The sequence below is a fragment of the Canis aureus genome, chromosome 1 (assembly GCF_053574225.1).
Source record: "Canis aureus isolate CA01 chromosome 1, VMU_Caureus_v.1.0, whole genome shotgun sequence".
NCBI lineage: Eukaryota > Metazoa > Chordata > Mammalia > Carnivora > Canidae > Canis > Canis aureus.
In genome coordinates this window covers 48,037,733-48,056,969 of record NC_135611.1, presented here as the reverse complement: position 1 = coordinate 48,056,969, position 19,237 = coordinate 48,037,733, and the positions used below count along the sequence as shown (strand labels likewise).

Sequence of the window (19,237 nt, the reverse complement as noted above, 5' to 3'; positions counted from 1 at the left end):
TTCCTTCCTTTTAATTTTAAAATAATACACCTATTAGCAATACACTACAACTCACCTCAGGGCTCCCAGGGGGAGCACTGGAGCCCACATGGAGGCCAGTGAGACTCAGCCCGGCCTCCCTGCTCTGGGCACCCAGGGTCCTTCCCCTGCCTGCCCACCTGGGGACTGTTGTGTGGAGCTCCTTGGAGAACTAGGGGACTTTTCAGGATACCGGGAGTCAGGTACGCAGGGCACAACTGAGTGGCCAGCAGGGAAACACACTCTGGTGTCTGCCCTGGGACTGCAGATGGCAAGTAGCTCCACACAGAGAGGGAAGAAGGAGCAGGGGCCCAGCATCCTGCATAGGTGAGACCCCGGCACCGCTTCCATAAAGGGTTAATACCTCCATTCAAACTCTACCAGGGAAATGAGATCCTCCTCAGGCCAGCACAGCCAAAGGGCTGCTCAATGTACCCCCCCTTCCCCCAGACAGGAGGTGCCCAAGTGGTAACAGTGAACAACCCACGGAACAGTACAGCATTGGTCACAGGTATTCCGTGTGTACTCAAACAACCCAGGTTTTGTGGGGTGGGTTAGGGGGGATGGTTAAGGGATTGACTCTGGACTAAACACATCAAAGACTGGAGAAACTCCGGATCCCTGGGTGGCGCAGCGGTTTGGCGCCTGCCTTTGGCCCAGGGCGCGATCCTGGAGACCCGGGATCGAATCCCACGTCGGGCTCCCGGTGCATGGAGCCTGCTTCTCCCTCTGCCTGTGTCTCTGCCTCTCTCTCTCTCTGTAACTATCATAAATAAATAAAAATAAAAATAAATAAAATCTTAAAAAAAAAAAAAAAGACTGGAGAAACTCCTGAGAGCCCCATGATATGCCAGAGATGGGGGGCACCCCTCTGGGGGCCTGCAGCCCTGCTTCTCAGGATCCCCAGTGCCCCCTGCGATGGGTCTGCTGGACAATCATGTGCCCTTGCTCCTACATGTCACTGAAATGAGTGCATCGGAGCATCACCCAACATGTAGCCAGGCAGCTCCTACCCTGGGCCTGTGAGGGCACATGGATCTCAGCTGCCTCCCAGCTAGGCTGCTTGAGGAAGGGAGCGTGCAGGGAGCCACGTTTCCAGTGGCAGCGGCCTGTCAACGGGCTCATGGTCTTGAACACTCCTGTGAGAAAAGAGAGGGCTCATCCTCAGTGCACACACCACGCACTAACAGGATTTAAAAATGTTTAAGTTAGCGTAAACATGCCAAAAAATATATATATATATATACACATGTATATATATTTTATATGTATATACATATATTTTAAAAGCTCATCAACACAAGGCCTTTGAAACAAGCCCAGGAGGCATGTCCTTTCCCTTCTACTTGTGGTCAGCTGGGGAGGAATCTGTTTTCAATTTCCTAGGAATATGTAATGCAGATCAGCATCTCCAAAAGACGAATCCATCTACACAACACGCAGGACACACTAACAGCATTCTGAAAACAGGGAAGAGCATTTTTATCTGCACATTACACTTCTCTCCAGAGTGACAGCCCACTAGTCATCATGAGCTCATTAGCGGTCACGGTCGGGCTGCTGTCACCAGTCTGTGGTAAACAACAACGATGCATGCAGATTTAACGTCCAAATCAAGCTTCGGGTAGAATGATTAATACACTTAAAAAAGAATCACTCTTGGAATTTTGACAACATTCACTAATTTTTAAAATTAGTATTTAGATTAAAAATCCAAATATTTTAAGAGGCAATTAACTATTTCAAATACAAGTTACTGTTTAGGTCAGTGATGGATTTTAAAAAAGTTCTGTAACAGGAAATGTGTAATGGTCAGTCTGTGGTTCAAAAAATGAACTCCAAAAAAAAAAAAACAAACAAAAACAAAACAAAACAAAACAAAATGAACTACAGATCTGCCAAATGGTTTTCTAGAATGACACATAAAAAACTAATAGTCAAATCTTTAGTAGCGGGAATTGGAAAGACAACAGCACTTTTACTTCTCACTTTATACCTTTCTATACTATGACTTTTTAAGTATGGGAATGTATTACTTTTAAAAGAAAAACAAGCACCCAGAAATATCCTATGATTTAGGTTATCCCTTGTTAACTAGGACAAATGGATAAAGCTTTATTAAAAAAGGAAGTGGTAAGATAAAATAATTGCCAAGGGCTACCTCAGTCTTCATGAATTTTCAGGAAAATCTGAGAGCCACTAAAAATCCCATTTTGTAAACTCCCCTCCTCTTGCCCAAAGAACCAAACTAAAAGGCAGACACACGTCCAGGGGTTGGGGCCTTCCCGCTGTCCCCTGTGGTGCCATCTCATGGCGGGGTGGGGGGAAGACTCTCCAAAAGGATGACAGGCTTAGGACGCAGACAACCCTACCTGTCAAAAGCAGGGGCATTGGCTTCTAGGCCTCTGTTGAGTCTCAGATGATGAGAGCCAACCTAAAGAGAAAAAACACTAGTGATTCCCCTTGCTCTGTGAACCCAGGAAGTCCTTCCCCGACCCCCTCGCTGCCATCCAGGCTGCACGCAGCAGCCTCTCACCCCTTGTCTGGCTGTGCTGCAGCTGGTCCTAACTGCAGCATGGACCCGGCGCTGGATGGAATCCTTCCAAAGGCAGAAGAGGAATCTCAGGATCAGCCCATGAGGCCCACGTCAGATCTGCAGACCTTTCCACAGTGCAGAGGGGAAGGTAAGCCAACCAGGAGAGAGACACCACGTCCCAACCTCCTCTGCAAGTCTGGGGACCTCGACCACCCCTAAAATCTGAGTTACCGCTACCTGCAAACTAATTTGCCTTGTGATTTATAATTACCTATTTAACACTGAAAGTTTAAAAAACAAACTTAATGCAGCATATTGTTATTGCGGCCAGCTTGAAAAGGCTCTCTCTGAACAAACCTGTGAACACTGATCTATAAAGCACAGTATTGCCTTATAGTCTGATGAATAAAATAGGAATTCATAAACCTATACAGATGGCCGAGTGGATGAGTGGACAGATGAGCAGAGAGGTGGGCAGGTGGATGGGGGAGGAGAGAGGGCTCTTCCTTAGAATACCAACTGATAAATGTGGAGAGAGTGGTGGGAAAAATCACCATTTTACAACCATCACAGCAAAGAATGGTTCAGCAAAAATCACCTGTTAATAGTAAATATTAAGAGAGAGTTTGATGAGGAACAGGACACTAGCATGGTCTGAGTCTGCTCATAGATGCTTATTATTTGAAAAGGAAGACCTATTCACGATGAGTGAAGAAATGGAGTAGCATTGTGCCCGAGCGATGGAAATCAACCTCACTGATGAGGGGGCACATGGACACCGTGGGCTTCCAGTTGGGACGCTCTGACAAGGATGTGGTGGTGTCAGGGATCCACACCCTGAACCTGATCATAATGAAACACCTGGAAACCCCCACATGGCACCTTCAATTTAAAGAAAGTCTGCCTTCTCCAAAAATGTCAGTGTCCGAGGGACAGGGGCAGAGGAACTGTTCCAGATCAAAGGAGACTAGAGACATGACAATGAAGTGCAGGACAGGGTCCTGGCCTGGACCCCTGACCGAAGGGGTAAAGGCACCATGGTGGACACTATGGGGACAGTTGATAAAACTGAAATGTGGCCTGCAGGTCAGTTTAGAGGACTGTATCACTGTTACACCTGCTGAACATGTACCCATCCTGTGCTGATACATGAGAACAGGTTTGCTTTCAGGAAGAACGTGCTGACGTATTAAGTTAAGGAGATGTGATGTATGCAACCTACGGTCCGGTGGTTCGGGAAATAGCAGATGGCAGGTGTGTAGTCAGCAAGAGGTTAATTACCATTGAGTGAATCTGGGGACAGGACACATGGGAGCTCTATCTACTGTTCCTACAACTTTTCTGTAGGTCTGGAATTATGATAGAAAGTTTTTTGGAGTATAATGTTCAGCTTTGCTGGTTATTGAGTATAATGGTGGTGTCATTAGACTCATCTGTACCATCGGATGCTCACTGTTGAGTATGGACCAAGTGCTATTTCTAAGTCTCCTCACCACAGGTAATACATCTGTTCATCTTCATACATGAGGGAAGAGCCACTCTAGATCACTGGCTCCTCAGCAACAGATTTAGAAATCACTAGGATTAGGCATGTCTGTTGAAATGATTCTACAAATAAAGCCCCAAGTCCCTTTTGGTCCTAAGAAACCTTGGGCGTTCTTAGAAGAGCCTCAACCACTCGCTTACATTTTGCTGCTGTGTTTATTCTGTGCTCCTTTTCCCAGCAGCATCAATACCTGGCTGAAGAAATGTGATCCTTAATTCCTAAAACATGCACAGCCCAAGCTCTGAGAAGACTGCTCTATTCTGCACCCCAACGCCAGTCAGCTCCTGTCTTCTGGTCCTAGAAGGCAGGTGCTGGTGGAAAGCGAGCCCATGTTCCTCTGAGCCCCCATTGGTGAGATCCCTGGGGGCTGAAGCCCAAGAGAAGGGGCTGCTTGCTGTGCGTGAGTTTGTCCATCGGGGCAAGAAATCTTCCCTGGATAAACTGCAGCTGTTTTCAGAATCCTTCCCAGGGGAAGGCAGTAATGGGAGAGCAGAAGAACAACGGTTCAGGGCTCAGAAGCCTGGTGTTTAGTTGTGACGGGTTCCGTTACTGGACATGTCTGCCTCTCCCCAAATCATAACCCAAAGGTTCTTCTATAAACAGGAAGAAGTTGCAGGCACAGATGACTGGATGCTGTGATTTCATTGGGATAGCATGTGATCTGGGTATCAGGTGTTTTATAAGCTACCTGGTGCAGCTGTTTTGGGGTGCCCCCTCCCTTTAGCAGCTCCTGGAGTAAAACATGAAGTCTCTAGTGTAATGTATGAGGCTCGTCTCGATCTGGCCCTTGCCGGCCTTTCTGGTCTGATGTGTGGCCATGGCCCCCATGCCTTGAGCTGTGAGCAGCAAGCCTTTCAGCTCCTTGGACATGCTATGATCGCAGAGGCCACCACACCTGCCTGTGTGGTCCCCTCTGCAGGGCTGCCTTCCTCATCTGGGCAATGCGGCCCCCATCCCACCTGCGTTGGTTCAGACACCCACCCCCCTCAGTTGCTCCAGGGATCTCGGCCTCCTCTTTCATGGGTGCTCCTCACACCACACCTCCTCCTCGAGGCCGGGGGTAGGACCTAAAGTGCCCCCAGGTGCCCACAGATACTCAGTGAGTGGCTGTGGGATGAACAAATGGCCTGCTCTGAGGGCGGGGTGACAGGACACCTGGGAGCCTGGTCCTTGTGTCGTCTTGATAGAGACATAATGTGGGCACAGTCCCCACTTCGCACATGGGAGGTGGGGGGAAGCCCTTACTCTGCTCTCCAGGTGCAAAGAGCCATGCTCTCCCAACACAACCTCGACGTGATCATTCACTTTACTAATATTAACAGCTACCACTTGTGTGCTCTCTGGGTTCTGGATACTGTGCTGAATTCTACTATGTGCAGTGACAACTAATCCTCTCCGTAACCCCAGGAGGTCTACTGTCAACCCCACTTACAGAAGAGTAAACTAAGGCTCAGCAAAGATGGGAATGTCTCAGGGTTCTTTTTTTCTCTTTGAGATAAGAATCTTTTTCTAAGATAAGAACTTGTTGAAAGACTATGGTCCCTATTTCGGGAGCCAGAACTTGAACTGGGACCAGATCTTATAACTGCAAAGTTTACGCTCTGAACCACAGGATAAGCTACTTTGCGACCTTGGTTCTTTTGGTGATGGTTGCCTGTAAACACAGGAGCTGCGTGTGAGCACCAAAGAGTTGGGGCCCCATAGTGCGTGTGCAACTCTATCCTGAATTCAGTTCGTTTGCAATAAAAGTATCTTTCCCTCACCCCAACCTCTTATTTTTGAAACTGTTGTGCTACAAGCCATCTCACATCCTTTAGGGGACAAAAAAGAAAAGTACAGCCACACAAATGAGCACATACAGTGCCGTGTACCCAAGAGTCTAGTAAACAGGGTGTGACAGGGCGGAGGCGAACAAACGTAGGCAAGGTGGGAACAGCAGAGACGAATCTACTTTGCATCCTCCTCCAGCTGCTGATGTCATATGAAGCTTCAAAACAGAGACCTAATTCACTTTTGCAAGACATGTCCCTATGCGTATGTTACAGGGGAGGAAGATTCTGAAGTGACAGGGGAGCAAAATCTTCAACGGGCTAAGAGTACATAAAAAATATACCCCCTAACTAACCATACCAGGAGAACAATTAGCTTTAAGGGTAAAATTCCAGGGTGGCTATTTATAAACCACAAGCCTATTTACATGGTAAAGATGAAATTGCTAAAGGTACATGGTTGCTAGGAATGGCATCAGGATCCGGGCATTTGTAAGGAAGGCACCAGTTTTCACCGCTGTGAAAATGTGCAAACAAATCACCACCCCAAGTCCTCTCTGCCTGACCCCACCCCAACACTCTATCCCTGGCAGGGCTCATCAGTTCCCAGGGAGAGCCCTGGAGGGTGCATCACAGCAACTTAAAATGCAAGCTATCTGTCCAAAAATCTTTGCATTTTTCATCCAGCCTAAGTAAAGAAGGAGGGGAGAAAGTTCTTAATGGAGAAGAACAAGTAGAATCAATCCTCAGGCTTGCCATTGATAGATCATCACTGAAAGCTGTCCTCCTGGTCCCCTGTGAAGATGACCTAATCTCTCTTTGATGGTGGATGGTTGGAGAGGACAAACATGGGTATCAGACCCAAAGGTTAGCAAATCCTTAATAAGATTAATGAACTCTAAAGCATTTTGAAACTTATTTTGAAGAAACCACGGAAGCTCCGGAGAAGCACAAGTGTCATGAATCTAAAAGGTGCCAGAGCTGCCAAGAAGCGAGCCACTCAGGCCCCACTGAGACTGCCGGTATCAGGGTGAGGAACAGCTGTTCATGGCAAGGTCAGGCTGCATCAAGGGAGTCGAGCCAGGGACCAAAATTCAAGAGGGGAATGACATATCAGTTTTGCAGTTTTGCTTTGTTTGGGGAAAAGGGAGACCAGAACCTGGAGAGTTCTAGAAATGGAATAGAAGATGCCAAAGAGCTGGAAGGCCTTGGACAAGACACAATGGAGAGAGTGAGAATCTCCTCAAAAGTCTGGGGAATCAGACTCACTGTGGAGCATCCCCCACAACGCCCTGCAGACAGGCAGCAGCATGCGAGGCAAGGAGCAGCCCACTGCTAATCGCAGCCATCCCAAGTCCTGGCCTCAGGGTCAGCGTCAGAGGTCAGTAGGATCCAGAACTGGATGCAGGGGCGAAGGGGATGAGTTTCCAAAGCTCCTTCCCGAATTCCAAAACTATCGCGACCTTACCCAATTTCTGGATTTTTTAAAACCTTCACAGGAAACATAACATGGTCTCCTGCTTCCTTTTTAACCCCCACCTCATTTGAGGTTTGCTGTTTATTCTTCTAAATACAGAGCTCCAGAAGTTTCAGAAGGAAAACTGCAACTCTAAAGGAAATCCAGTTTCAAAACCCTTTTAGAATGTCCCAAATGGGCAAACCTATAGAGACCCAAAGTAGAAGAACAGTTGCTTGGGCCTCAGGGAGAGCTGTGAGGGAACGGGGAGGGGTGATGGCCAACGGGGATGGGGTTCTTAGATGTGGTGAGTCCTCTAAAATTATACCATGGTGATGGTCACATGACTCTGTAAATGCACTAGAAACCAGCAAATTGTATGCTTTAAATGGGTGCAGTTTATGGTATGTAAGTTGTATCACAACAAAGCCATTAAAAAAAAAATAAAAATAAACAAAATTTTTTTGGGATGAGCTCCAGAGTCATCTTCCTCATCCTGCTCATCCTCAGGACAGCTCTCTGTGCCACCACTTCATGCCACCAGCCATCCTCATACATCTTACTTGTTCCTTTCCGATGGGAAGACTGAATGCTAAGAAAGCTTCTCCCTCCACCGGAAGTCAGACCCCACACGAGACTCTCCTGCCTCCTCCTCACTCCAAGAGCTGATGCAGTTCCTCACCGAGGCTGTCAACTGCACAGTGACAGCCACATGGACAAACTGCCTTTTCCTGACTGACACGGGGTCAAGTCAAGGGCCAGGGAAAGACCCAGTGGTGTCAAACACCCCGAAGAACCTGGCAGATGGGCAGATGGCTCTGAGCCTCTTGAGGTACCGCTGACACCCCAACTGCTGTCACACAGAGTCCTCGGTAAGAGGAGCCGAAACACAGAGGCCCGGGCAGAGAGGTCTTCTGAGCCCACAGATGATCAACCGCTCAGGCCAGACAGGAAGATCTGGGGTCGATGCTGAGGAACCTCAGACCCGCTCGACCCATGACCTCTGGGGAAGGAACTCACGAACGAGGTAGGGCACCGTTCCACTGATGACAAATGTGTTCTTGGAACGTGGCACCACACCCTGAACTCTCCCCGAGACAGAAGGCCGCATACTCTGGCACTGACCAGAGCCCTGTTTTAGACCGCAAGGTGTATTTTTAGAACGCATGGGAAAGTTCCGTGCAATTCTCACGTGGCCCCCAAACAGGCACCTCGGAACATCGGACCCGCTGCACGGCCACTGGGGCCTGGAAACCTTTCAAAGCCCCGTAGGACACTCATAGCTTTCAAAAAACACCTTTGGCCATGTTCTCAAATATACCAAACTTGGGGGGGGGGGGGAGCAGCTAATGAAATTAATTCAACTCCATTACATTAAGTGGCTCGCTTATCAGCAAAGACCTTCCTTCCCACTTGGCCTGCATCAACAGCAAGCCCAGGATCAGAAAATTGCATAGATGTATACGTTTCTGTATAAAACCCCATGCACATGCACACGCGCGCACACACACACACACACAGGTGTGTATACTTTGGAGAGCTCAGCTCAGCTTCACCTGGCCTGAGGAGCAAGCCTGGAAACCAAAGGAAATGCAGTTAGAAGACACTACCCAGAGTTGTTCAGAAGAGAAAGGCAAGTGACTTACTTTTTTCATCACTTACCTGAAGCCCTGGCTGCTCCCAAAACAGCGGAACGGAGCCTCTGATCTGGACAAAAGAGGACACTCCATCATCCATGTAAATCGTCTGCACCACAAGGGAACAGAAAGGGAAAGTATTCCTCAATGAGACTGAATGTTCTGGGGCCGGGTAATGGGATCCGGCCGCCTGAGACCCGACACCGGCCAGAATGAAGGGCAGACAGCGGCCTTCTGCGCGCCCCGCTCCCCTGGCCGGCGTGGCCTCCTGTCGCCTGACCCACAGGCCAGCCCCGTGTGCTCACGGGCATGCTGGCGGCTGACCAGCCTCGGCCGAGTCTGGAGCGGGCCCCAGGCCTCCCGGGGATGTGCCACCACTTGCCACCAATAAACACAGCCTTACCCAGCTCCCCGGAAAGCCTGGCAATGCCTCCCCGCACCCCATTTCAGGAACAGAAGCAAATGTGCTCTGGAGTTGAACTAAGACTTTCCTTAGAGCCCGCTATTTTCACCTGGTCAACTAGGTAAGGAGCAGAGCGCCCCTGGAAAAGGATGGGTGAAATGAATAAGCTACTGCCAAAGGACCGAGGTGGCCCCGCTCATCACTGACACCGTATGGATGACACAAGTCAAGACACAAGCAACTGGTAGTTGCTCCTGGCCCATGTTCTCCAACCTGCCACGAAGTCAACACACACAGCACAGCTTCCACATGCTTCCAGGATGGGAGCACCGGCCTGGAAGCAGAGCATACTTACCCGCTGAAGAACGGAGCTCTGTCCCCACTGCACACAAGGTTACTTCAGAGCGAACCAGCTCATCTGCCTGCAGATGCCCCGCCCCACCCCACCCCCCAACACTGTAGTGCAAGAGAGTGTTAAGGGGACAAAAGTCCTGAGACTTTTGCAGTCCTGAGCATCACAGGGGGAGGCTGTGGCAATTATCAGATGCACTGCCCTTTATCTGAGTAATTCTACTCTGGCCTGGCAGGGCCAACCTGGGCAACGCTGCTGATCCTTTCCATTTCTTACCAGCCTGCTCCCTTACAGGGTAGCTTTCCATGCGGCTAGATCACGCTCAGATCACACATGCATTAGTAATTCTGCGGCAGAGGACCTGAGTGTCAGACCCACAGCTCCCTGGGACAGCAGGAATTATGGGAGCCTGGTAGCTCTTGTAGTTGAGCTGAACTCCTCTCTGGGAAAAGCACTGGATTAGGAATTTGTCTGTTTCCAGATATGGACTACCAGCAAATTTGCTACCCCTATTTTCTACTGGAAAAAACAAAGAAACAAAAACAGAAGAAAGCAGATTGCTTAAACCAATGGAGGCATCACTCACTGCCTACAGTGAGATTAAGAGCATACAGGTCCAGGGGCACCCGGATGGTTCAATTGGTTAAGTGTCTGCCTTGGCCTCGGGTCATGATCTCAAGGTCCTGGGATCAAGCCCCGCATCAGGCTCCTTGCTCAGCAGGGAGCCTGCTTCTCCCTCTGCTTATGCTATCTCTCTGCCTCTGTCAATAAATAGATAAAATCTTAAGAGAGAGAGAGAGAGAGAGAGAGAGAGAGAGAATGAATACAGGTTCAGATTACTGAGAAAGAAACCAATTTAGCTAACATTTCTCTATAAGGACAGCCCTAACAGTGCCAGGACCTGATTTAAGCCATGAAACTATTACCCTTCACTTTAATACGTGCTAAACAAGCTATTTCCAGCATTAGATCACACTCCTCTTGAGTCGTTAACTTGGCATAGACAGAACCAGCTTGAGAAAACACCCACCCAGCCACCCACCCTCCAGACCCCACCCCAGAACAGGAAGAAATGAGGCTTCTGAAGTTCTCCTGGCATGAAGATATTCCAGTTGTGTCCCATTCACCATCAGGACCACCTTCTTCATTGCCATAGTAACAAGACAAGGCTGACCAATCACCAGTGGTGGATTTGGGGTGCTTTCCTTTCTGAGCTAAAGAACATAGGTTTTAATACTGCTGACAGGCTTGATGCCTCATCTCATAGATGTGATTTTCACAGAGGGCCTCTAGATCCCAGGGGGAGGAGAGGAGGGTGCAATAGGAAAGTCGGTCAGCACATGCACTCTGAGACACCTGCCGGCTCCCACATGCCCTGTAGGGTGACCCTAGACGCATTCTTTAGCCACTTCTGGCCTCAGTTTCCCTCTCTCGACAGAGTTACTGTCACCTGGTCCCAGGGAGGAGTAAATGAGTAATGAGGGAATGTGATCCAGGGCAGTGGCTCATTGCTCTGCAGGCCAGGAGAGCACTGCCCAGGAGTGCGGATGAGACCCCTGCAGAGGACTGATGGACCAGGCAGGGGGCAGAGCACAGAGGGGGTGGGGTGGGGTGGTGGTGGTGAGCAGGGCTTAGGCTGTGGGGAGCAGAATGAAGGCACACAAGTGGTGGTAGGGAGTCGACCACAGCTGAGCAGTGGCCAGGGCCACACCAGGCCAGGCCCAGGACACCTGGTCTTGGCAATTCTGAGTGACCCTTTGATGGAGTGGTAGGAGCAGAAACCCAACAATCCTCAAGAGAAAGGAAGCAACCTTGCAGATGCTCCTTTATCTGAAAGGCTTTTGCTCAACTTCCATTTCCAGGTGAGATATTTGCAAACCAGTGCTCTCCAAGTTTGCTGCATTCTTTGGAGGACACAGTCATCCCAACCTTCCTGGATTAATCAGTGGCCTTATCTTCAAAAGCCAAATATTTTTCATCTGTTTTTTTTCTTTAGTAGACCAAAGGGACTTTCTTGGTTTTGTTTTTCTGCATGGTGAGTCACAGCTGCCGAGCAATCCCACCAGGTATGACTCACAGCAGAGCCGAAAGGACTCCCGGTTTCTTCCCAGGAAGACTTAGATGTGGTCCACACCTGTATGCATGCATGTGCCATACACACACACACAAAATACCACCCAAACAGGCACTCACACACCACACAAGTGCACACACCTGTGCATGCACACAATGACCCCCCCCCCCCCGACACACACACTTATACACTACACATGCACACGCATGCTTTGGAGAAGAAAGCTGGTTCATTCCTCTTAGGAAAAATGTTAAAGCAAGGCAGAGTGGGTGGTGCTGAAAGCACCTCCCTCTTCTGGCTCCCTGAGCATTTAGTTTAAGAGAGGCCCTGCCTCGGGGGCCAGTCTGCTCTCTGGCTAGTCCCACCATTTGCAAAGGAGCAGAGTGTGGCAATTCATCAGCCACCTTCGTGCATGTAGTGAAGGATTTCCACTCCCACGTGGCCACAGGCTTGGGTCTGAAGAGCCTCGCTTGCGTGGCAGGGGCATAGGCCAGATGTGACCTATGGGCAACCGCCAAGAGGAGCCAAGCAGACCCAGCTGAGGCTCCTTCCTGCCGCCGCTCAACACTAATTGCTGCCAAGACGCTGCCTGCCCCTCCCTGGTGAGGGGCCCGTGTTTCAAAGCCTGCCACTTTCTTTAAATGTCAGGTCACAGAGCAGGCAACAGCATGCTACCTGAAAGAACCAGCCCCACTGTGCCTACTGTATCACTCGGATTCAAAGGCCCGGAGATGCAATGTTTAATCTGCCATCACCATGAGCAAAGACACCACGACCGTGGGGAGGTGCACCGTACCCTGTAACACTGTCCTGACCCAGGCCAGACAGTCTCTGTCCCACAGATGCAAGGCAGCAGGATGTGCCTGGCTTTCCAGAACCCTATCAGATCACCGCAGGCCCTAATGGGCCAACTTCAACAGGGTTACAGCAGCTTGCCCCAATGGTACCTATGTGCTCCCCTTCCCAAGCTGCCCCTGAGCTGAGCAGATGCCTGCAGGCTGAACAGCCTTCCCAGGCGCCAAAACCCAGAAGTCCCTTCACCAGCAGGTCGTGGTGGGGCCGGGGTTGGTGGGAGAAGGCATAGCTGTGCTTGGCAGGAACACTGGTTAAGGATATATTCCACTTAGGAAAAGATTGTGTTAAAATAAACAACTGAGAGCAACCTAAGCATTTCTATTGCTAAAAGGGCTGTAAACAAAACATTCCATGATTGCAGAGGCAGACAGCAAATGGCTCTCTTGTACAAGTGAGAGCAACACGAGTGTCTTGCTTCTCCGGGGGAGCAGCTGCTTTCCTTTGGCCATGGCTGCTCATCCTGCCTCTGAAAAGGGGATGACACTCCTACGGTAGACACTGCCTGGAGCTGGCTTCAGGAAGCGGCTGACCCCCATCAGGGCTGTGCTGGCTCCCCAGGGGATTGTCAGGGTGTCCTGGGCAGGATGCTCTCCTAGGGAGGCGTACACAGGCACTGCTCCCATCAACAGCATCTGTGCCTTCCTCTCCCTCCCTGGCTTCCCCGCCTGGCACTGGTTGCGTCTGCCACCCTGCCTTCACTTACTCTGTGGGCTTTCCCAGCTCTCTGCAGGCAGGACCCCTGCCGCTGAGCACGACTATGGGAAGCACGCCCAGGATCCTGAAGCTGCCTGTCCTGCTCCTGCTGCTTCCCTGACTGGGCAGGCTGACACCCAAACCCAGCCAAGGGGCTCCAAGTTGGCTCTCTTGTTGCCAACGAGAACACAGCGGGAGTGGGCTCTGGGAACTGACTCCTCCCCACCTGGTGGGGGCCTTCCTCGCCACCACCCCCCCTCCTGGCCCCCACACCGTGGTGGTCACAGTCTGAGGGTTCCCCGAAGGCATGGATAACCCCGGGAGAGCATGCAGGGCTATTAGGAGTAGCCCCACAAAGAACTGCTTTGGGTGCAAGGCCACCATGCCCCCTCCCCACCCCTCACTCTGTTACATGTCCCATAAACACAAAATTGCTACGGGCTCCAGTAGCCCTGTGTTGGTCACAGCTGCCTGTCATCTCTGGGCGGACAGCAGACAGGGCGCCCGGCTGCCTGCCTGCTCATCTGCTGCTTCTGGAGCAAGGCTGGGTTAAGGGTTTCATCAGGAAATCCTCTGATCCAGAGGCCAGAGAGGAAAAGGGAGAGAAAACATGAACTAGGAGGACCATACAGGCTTCGTGAACCAAGAAACCGCTCCCCAGGCCTGAGAAGGGAGGCAGGTAAAGGCTATTTAAGTAGCACAGGCTGTAGGCTCTGGGAGCCAGAGGGCAGGCCAGTGGTGTCTCTAAGGCCTTGCTGGGCTGGCCACGGGGCAACAAGGTCTCTGTCCCAGAGGCCAAGCAACTGGGCACGTGGGACAAATGCCAGTCACCAGGCACACACACAGATGAAATAATCAGAGCAAAGTCCCCAGCCTTCATCTGTAGAAAAATGGGAAAAGGGCAGTATCAGGATTTTTCATAAAGCTAAATGTACTGCATTTAAAGCACTGTCCTTCAACACTGAATGATGTCTCTATCAGAGGGTTCAACTGTGTGTCCCAAGAAAGATATGCTGACGTCCTAATCCCCAGCACCTCGGAGTGTGACCTTATTTGGAGACAGTCACAGCAGACCCGGTTAAGATGGGACATACTGGAGAGGGTGGGTCTCCTGTCAAAGAGGAGAGGACACCTCACCTCACCACGTGAAGGTGAGGCAGAGATGGGAGGGCTGCAACAGGGTAGGGGTGGTGGCCAGAACTGGAAAGGGCAGGAAGGATCCTTCTCTAGAGGCTCAGAGGGAGCATGGTCCTGCCAACACCCAGATTTCAGACCTTCGGCCTCCAGCACCATAAGACAATAAACTCTAGTTATTTTAAGCCCCCGTCGGTGGCACTTTGTTCTAGCAGCCTATGATTTCAGCGTTAAACTGCCCAATCACTCAGGAACTACAGTGATAGGCAGGGCAGATGCTTTTCTGATGACTTGGTAAGATACAACAGACAAAACCCCAATTAAAAAAAAAATGGTTGAAACTCAAAATTCTGAGGAACACCGAACAAGAAGAGCAAATAAGGGACTATCTGCCCGAGGGCCGGATGGAGAGCGAGGCAGGGGCCAAACTCCAGGGCTGCCAATGAAAACCTCTTCAATCTGATTCAGTTAGCAGGTTCAGGGGGCTGAGTATTTTGATTTGCACCAATATGCTTTGCACCTCTGGCCCCCAGTTCCTGGCACAAGACTCAGCCCATGGCAGGCGATACACAATAAAGATCTGTTGAATGCACTGATTCAAAGGCTCAGAACACAAGGCTAAGCATTCGGATGGGCAGTGGTAATGCTGGCGGGCCATGCGAACAAAAGAAAGTACTTTTCATCGTGCGGACATGAGCAAGAAAAAAAAGAAACTGTCTTCCATCTAGGGGCCACATTTTCTCTGACATTTTTCACCAGATATTATTTATATCCAGGAGTGCGGACAGAATGAATAGAAGTCCTAGGCAAGAAGCTGCCCCTGCTGCTCCTCTCAAAGCTCCTGTTTCAAAGTGCTCCCTCTCAGCATCTGACTCCAAGAGGACCTTCTCACCTTAAGCCCAAGCAGGTGGCAGCCCACACATAGAAAGCAGGTGCTCAAATCTGTGCTGAATTAAACTGGCTCAAGTCCTGGTAGAAAACACCTCTCACAGCTGCAGGAAGGAGAGGATGCAAAGCCACTTCGCCACTAAATAAACACAGGCTGTTTGCAGGCTGACACCCACAGCCACGCTGCACCTGTGCCTTTCATGGGGCTTGCCTTTCTTATAATTTATTTCGCCTGTTAGTCTCCAAGGTGGCATTATCCTACAGATTTGCAACCTGGAGAGGAAAAAACCAGTGTAAGACAGCATTTCTGGAAATGAGAACAGAATTTAGGGGGAAAAAAATCAATGAGAGATTAAGCAGATGGTTATTTTCATGGAAGCCGAAAGCAAGTACCGCCTAACACGCAGACTTTGCAACTCCCAGGTGCTAGGACAGGCTTCGGTTGATTTAGAATGAAAAATTGTTTCTCCTCTCATCCTTGTTTTATTGATCTACTTTTTGTCTTAAGAAGATTTTCCAACCCTGCTGGTTCATCCATTGCCTGTGCTCTCAAACAACTGCCACCCTTTATGATCCTGGCAAAAGTCCTGCTTCCATTTAGCTGTCAGTGTTGCCCCAGCAAATGTGAATCAAGAAAGATACCCCAGGCAAACTGAAGGCCACATTTGCAGGCAGAGCCCCAGTGACTCACTGTTTTCCAAGCAGAAGAAGGAGCCACGATCACCAGAAACAACCTCTAATACGCCTAGGCCTCTTCTGCCCCAAACAGAAATGCACCATACACGGTGGCCGTGTCCCCTCGGAACCACGGGGTGCCACCGACCCCCGCCTGGGCACTGACCTGCTCAGTCTCCACGAAGTTGGACACGTGGCCATCGTCGTTCACGCCGCGGGTGTGGAAGCGAGCGCCGGCGCGCTCGCAGCTGATGCGGGAGATGAGGCAGGCCTTGGCCTGTTTGTGCGAGGCATACACGGTGCGGATGGACACCACGCCGCAGATGACCTTCAGCAGCCAGTCGCAGCAGCTCACCTGGTGCTGCCTCAGGGGAGCGTGCAGCAGCTGGTTCCTGCAAAATAGAGCCCCACGGCGACAGGGTCACTGCACGTCCTCCAGGAACCCCTGGGCCCGAGCACGTGGAGCGGGGCAGGGGCACCCCGCCCAGGATGGGGTGAAGGCGCCCCTGGTGGACACAGGGCTCCGGGCACGGGGCCAGGGGGGTTCAAACGTGCTTCTGAGACACATACGCACCCGCCCCCCACACCCGGCAAGCAGCAGTGGGGAAGGGGTCCTTTCCAAAACCACTGCAGGCGTCAGAATCAGCGAATGGAAGCCCTACGAGGAGGGCGAGCCAACCACCACCTTCCAGGGAACGTCGGAGGGGCCTCCCTTTAGACTCCTGGCCTTCACATCTTAAAACCAGAAATCCTATCAGTAAAAAATTTAATCACAGGTTTTGTAATTGAATAATAAATGATAAAAATGATCATGAAATATATGCATGCTTATTTAAAAGGGTACATATCCCATGAGGTACAGCCTATCCCAAGTAGGAAGCAATCCAATATAAAAAAGGATGAGACAAGGGGCACCTGGGTGGCTCAATCCGTTATCTGGGGGGTCCTGGGATCCAGCCTTGTGCTGGGCTCCCTGCTCAGTGGGGAATCTGCTTCTCCCTCTGTCTGCCCCTCTCCCCTGCTTGTGGATGCTCTATCTCTCTCAAATAAATAAAATATTTTTTTCAAAAAGGATGAGATGAGCCTGGGTGGCTCAGTGGTTGAGTGTCTGACTTCAGCTCAGGGCGTAATCCCGGGTCCAGGGATTAAGTCCCACATCGGGCTCTGCAAGGAGCCTGCTTTTCCCTCTGCCTCTCGTGAATTAATAAATTCTTTAAAAAAAAAAAAAAAGGATGAGATAAAAATAAGAGCAACAAAAGTTCCAGTCTATTGTCCCCATATCCAGTGGGTTGTCCTGAGGCTCTGGGAATCCCTGGAGTCCATGAGGAGGATAAAAGCCAGCATTTATCAAGTGCACCGGCACCATTCTAAGTGCTTTGGGATGGATTAACTCACCAGAGCCTCCAAAGGCCCTCTGTGAAAGGTATTACCATTCAGCCATCTTAAAGAAACTGAGGCACAGAGAAGTGCAGGACTTGCCCAAGGTCTCGGAGCCAATAAGCCTCAGCGAGGAGCTGGGAGCCTGAGCTCTTCATTGGCCCTGCCAGCCGCAGGCCTGCGTCCTCTCTCAGTGAAGGTCCCACAGGTACAGCCGCACCTGTGCTGGCCACCACCTTCTCCGGCTCCCTCTCAGCTTCCCCAACACCCACTCGACCTTATTCAGCCCAAGCTGCCACTCTGGGAAGTGAGGCCTCAGAGGGGTGCCGGGACCCCGGACACTACAGGCCCAGCTCCACTCAGGAGCTCAGGGGACCCAAGCAGCAGTCGCTTCCTAGGCCTCTCCAACATGCCCAGGGAGGCAGGAACCTTCCCAGAAGGCTCTCTCCCACAGGGTATTAAGCAAATCTAGATCACAATGCCCTATTTGTTTAAAAAAGGCAGCACTGTTGCTGCCCTAGAGCCTTCCTTAGAGATAGCAGCCTTCTCTCATTTCTTCAGGAGTGCTCTGGGAGCCCTGATGTCTCAGGTGGCTTCTTCAAGCAGCAAGGCTCCCAGGGCCTCAGGCCAGCTGCCCCCACTGTGAGCATGACCACCTGTACCTGGTCACTGGGTGCTGAGAGATCCCACCGCTCCGGGAGCAGCCACGTGAGGCCCCCTCCCGAGCTCTCCTAGCCGCTGTGCTTGTCTGCCTGAAAAATGATGATCACGGAGCCCTGCTTTACAAGAATGCATTTTCCTCTTCTGAATCACTCTCTAAAATTCAGAGGATGAACCAGCTTTAGTAACAAACTAAATCTGCATATGGTATCAAGGCAAAGCCTCTGGAATATTCCAGCCTTCCAGCCACACGGCTGAGGCCACGGTCAGTCAGCAGGGGTCAGGCAAAGGAGATTTTTGCCAAACTGTCAACGCTGTATCCCTGTTTGTAGCCACACTGGCCTGACGCTCTGTAGGAGGACAGCTCTTCTCCCCAGAGGAAGAGACCCAGATCTATAAAGGAAAACCACTTTGAGTTTCCTCCCAGGCCTTCATTATACCGGGAAGCAATTATCCGTGGGGTCAATTACCAGCCTAGAAAAACAACTTCACACCACCGCGCACTCTCCCTCATTCACCAGCTGCATCCAGTGCTGACCCCATCTGACTCCACAAGTGGGCCCAGACCTGGCACACAGCACCCCAAATGGTGGGTTTAGGCGATCAAGCCCATGACCACTTGGTCGGGGCTGACTCAGCTGTGGTCAATTCCCTGGGCGCTGCCCAAACACCACGCCCTGGAGTGTGGTGTGGCCCGGAGGCCTTGGCACACCCCCCCACCCCCACCCAAGAGCTGCTGCTTCTTCTCAGCTCGAGTTACAGTCTGGTGGCCACTCAGGGCTTCCCCCTTCCCAAGCCCCTCTCAGCCTCCACCCTGTGAACCTGCATCCTTACTGCTGTTCTCTGTGGGGCTCACGTCTCCAGCCACCGAACTGGCCCGAGGAGGCCCGACAAGAGCAGTCACAATGGTGCCGGGGCCATCCAGTTCCCCAGGTCCCCACTATGGTCCTCCGATGTTGCCCAGGAATGGTACAGCTTCGGAGACCTCTCGCCTCTCCTTGCCTGACAGTCCCTGTTGGAAGTGGCTCTGCGGCCTTCGCACAAATAGCCCTCATAACCCCCAGCCCTTGCATTCAGTCCCTGAATCCAGCTGACTTCAGGAACATCTGCACTCGCTGGTCCCTGCAAAAGGAATCCGTGATTCACAGAAGCACCATCCTCTGG

General features: G+C 51.0%; 1 protein-coding gene across 3 annotated transcripts in view; it reads right to left on the bottom strand.

Moving 5' to 3' along the window:
- Positions 1-19,237, bottom strand: part of SYNJ2 (synaptojanin 2) — a 98,499-nt gene that overhangs the window by 43,356 nt on the left and 35,906 nt on the right. For all 3 annotated transcript variants that reach the window (XM_077898377.1, XM_077898378.1, XM_077898379.1), the window contains exons 4-6: positions 16,203-16,428; positions 8,988-9,071; positions 2,391-2,452 (exon numbers count right to left, since the gene is read on the bottom strand). In XM_077898377.1, the coding sequence (XP_077754503.1) occupies positions 2,391-2,452; positions 8,988-9,071; positions 16,203-16,428 (372 nt within the window). The remainder of the gene's footprint in view (positions 1-2,390; positions 2,453-8,987; positions 9,072-16,202; positions 16,429-19,237) is intronic.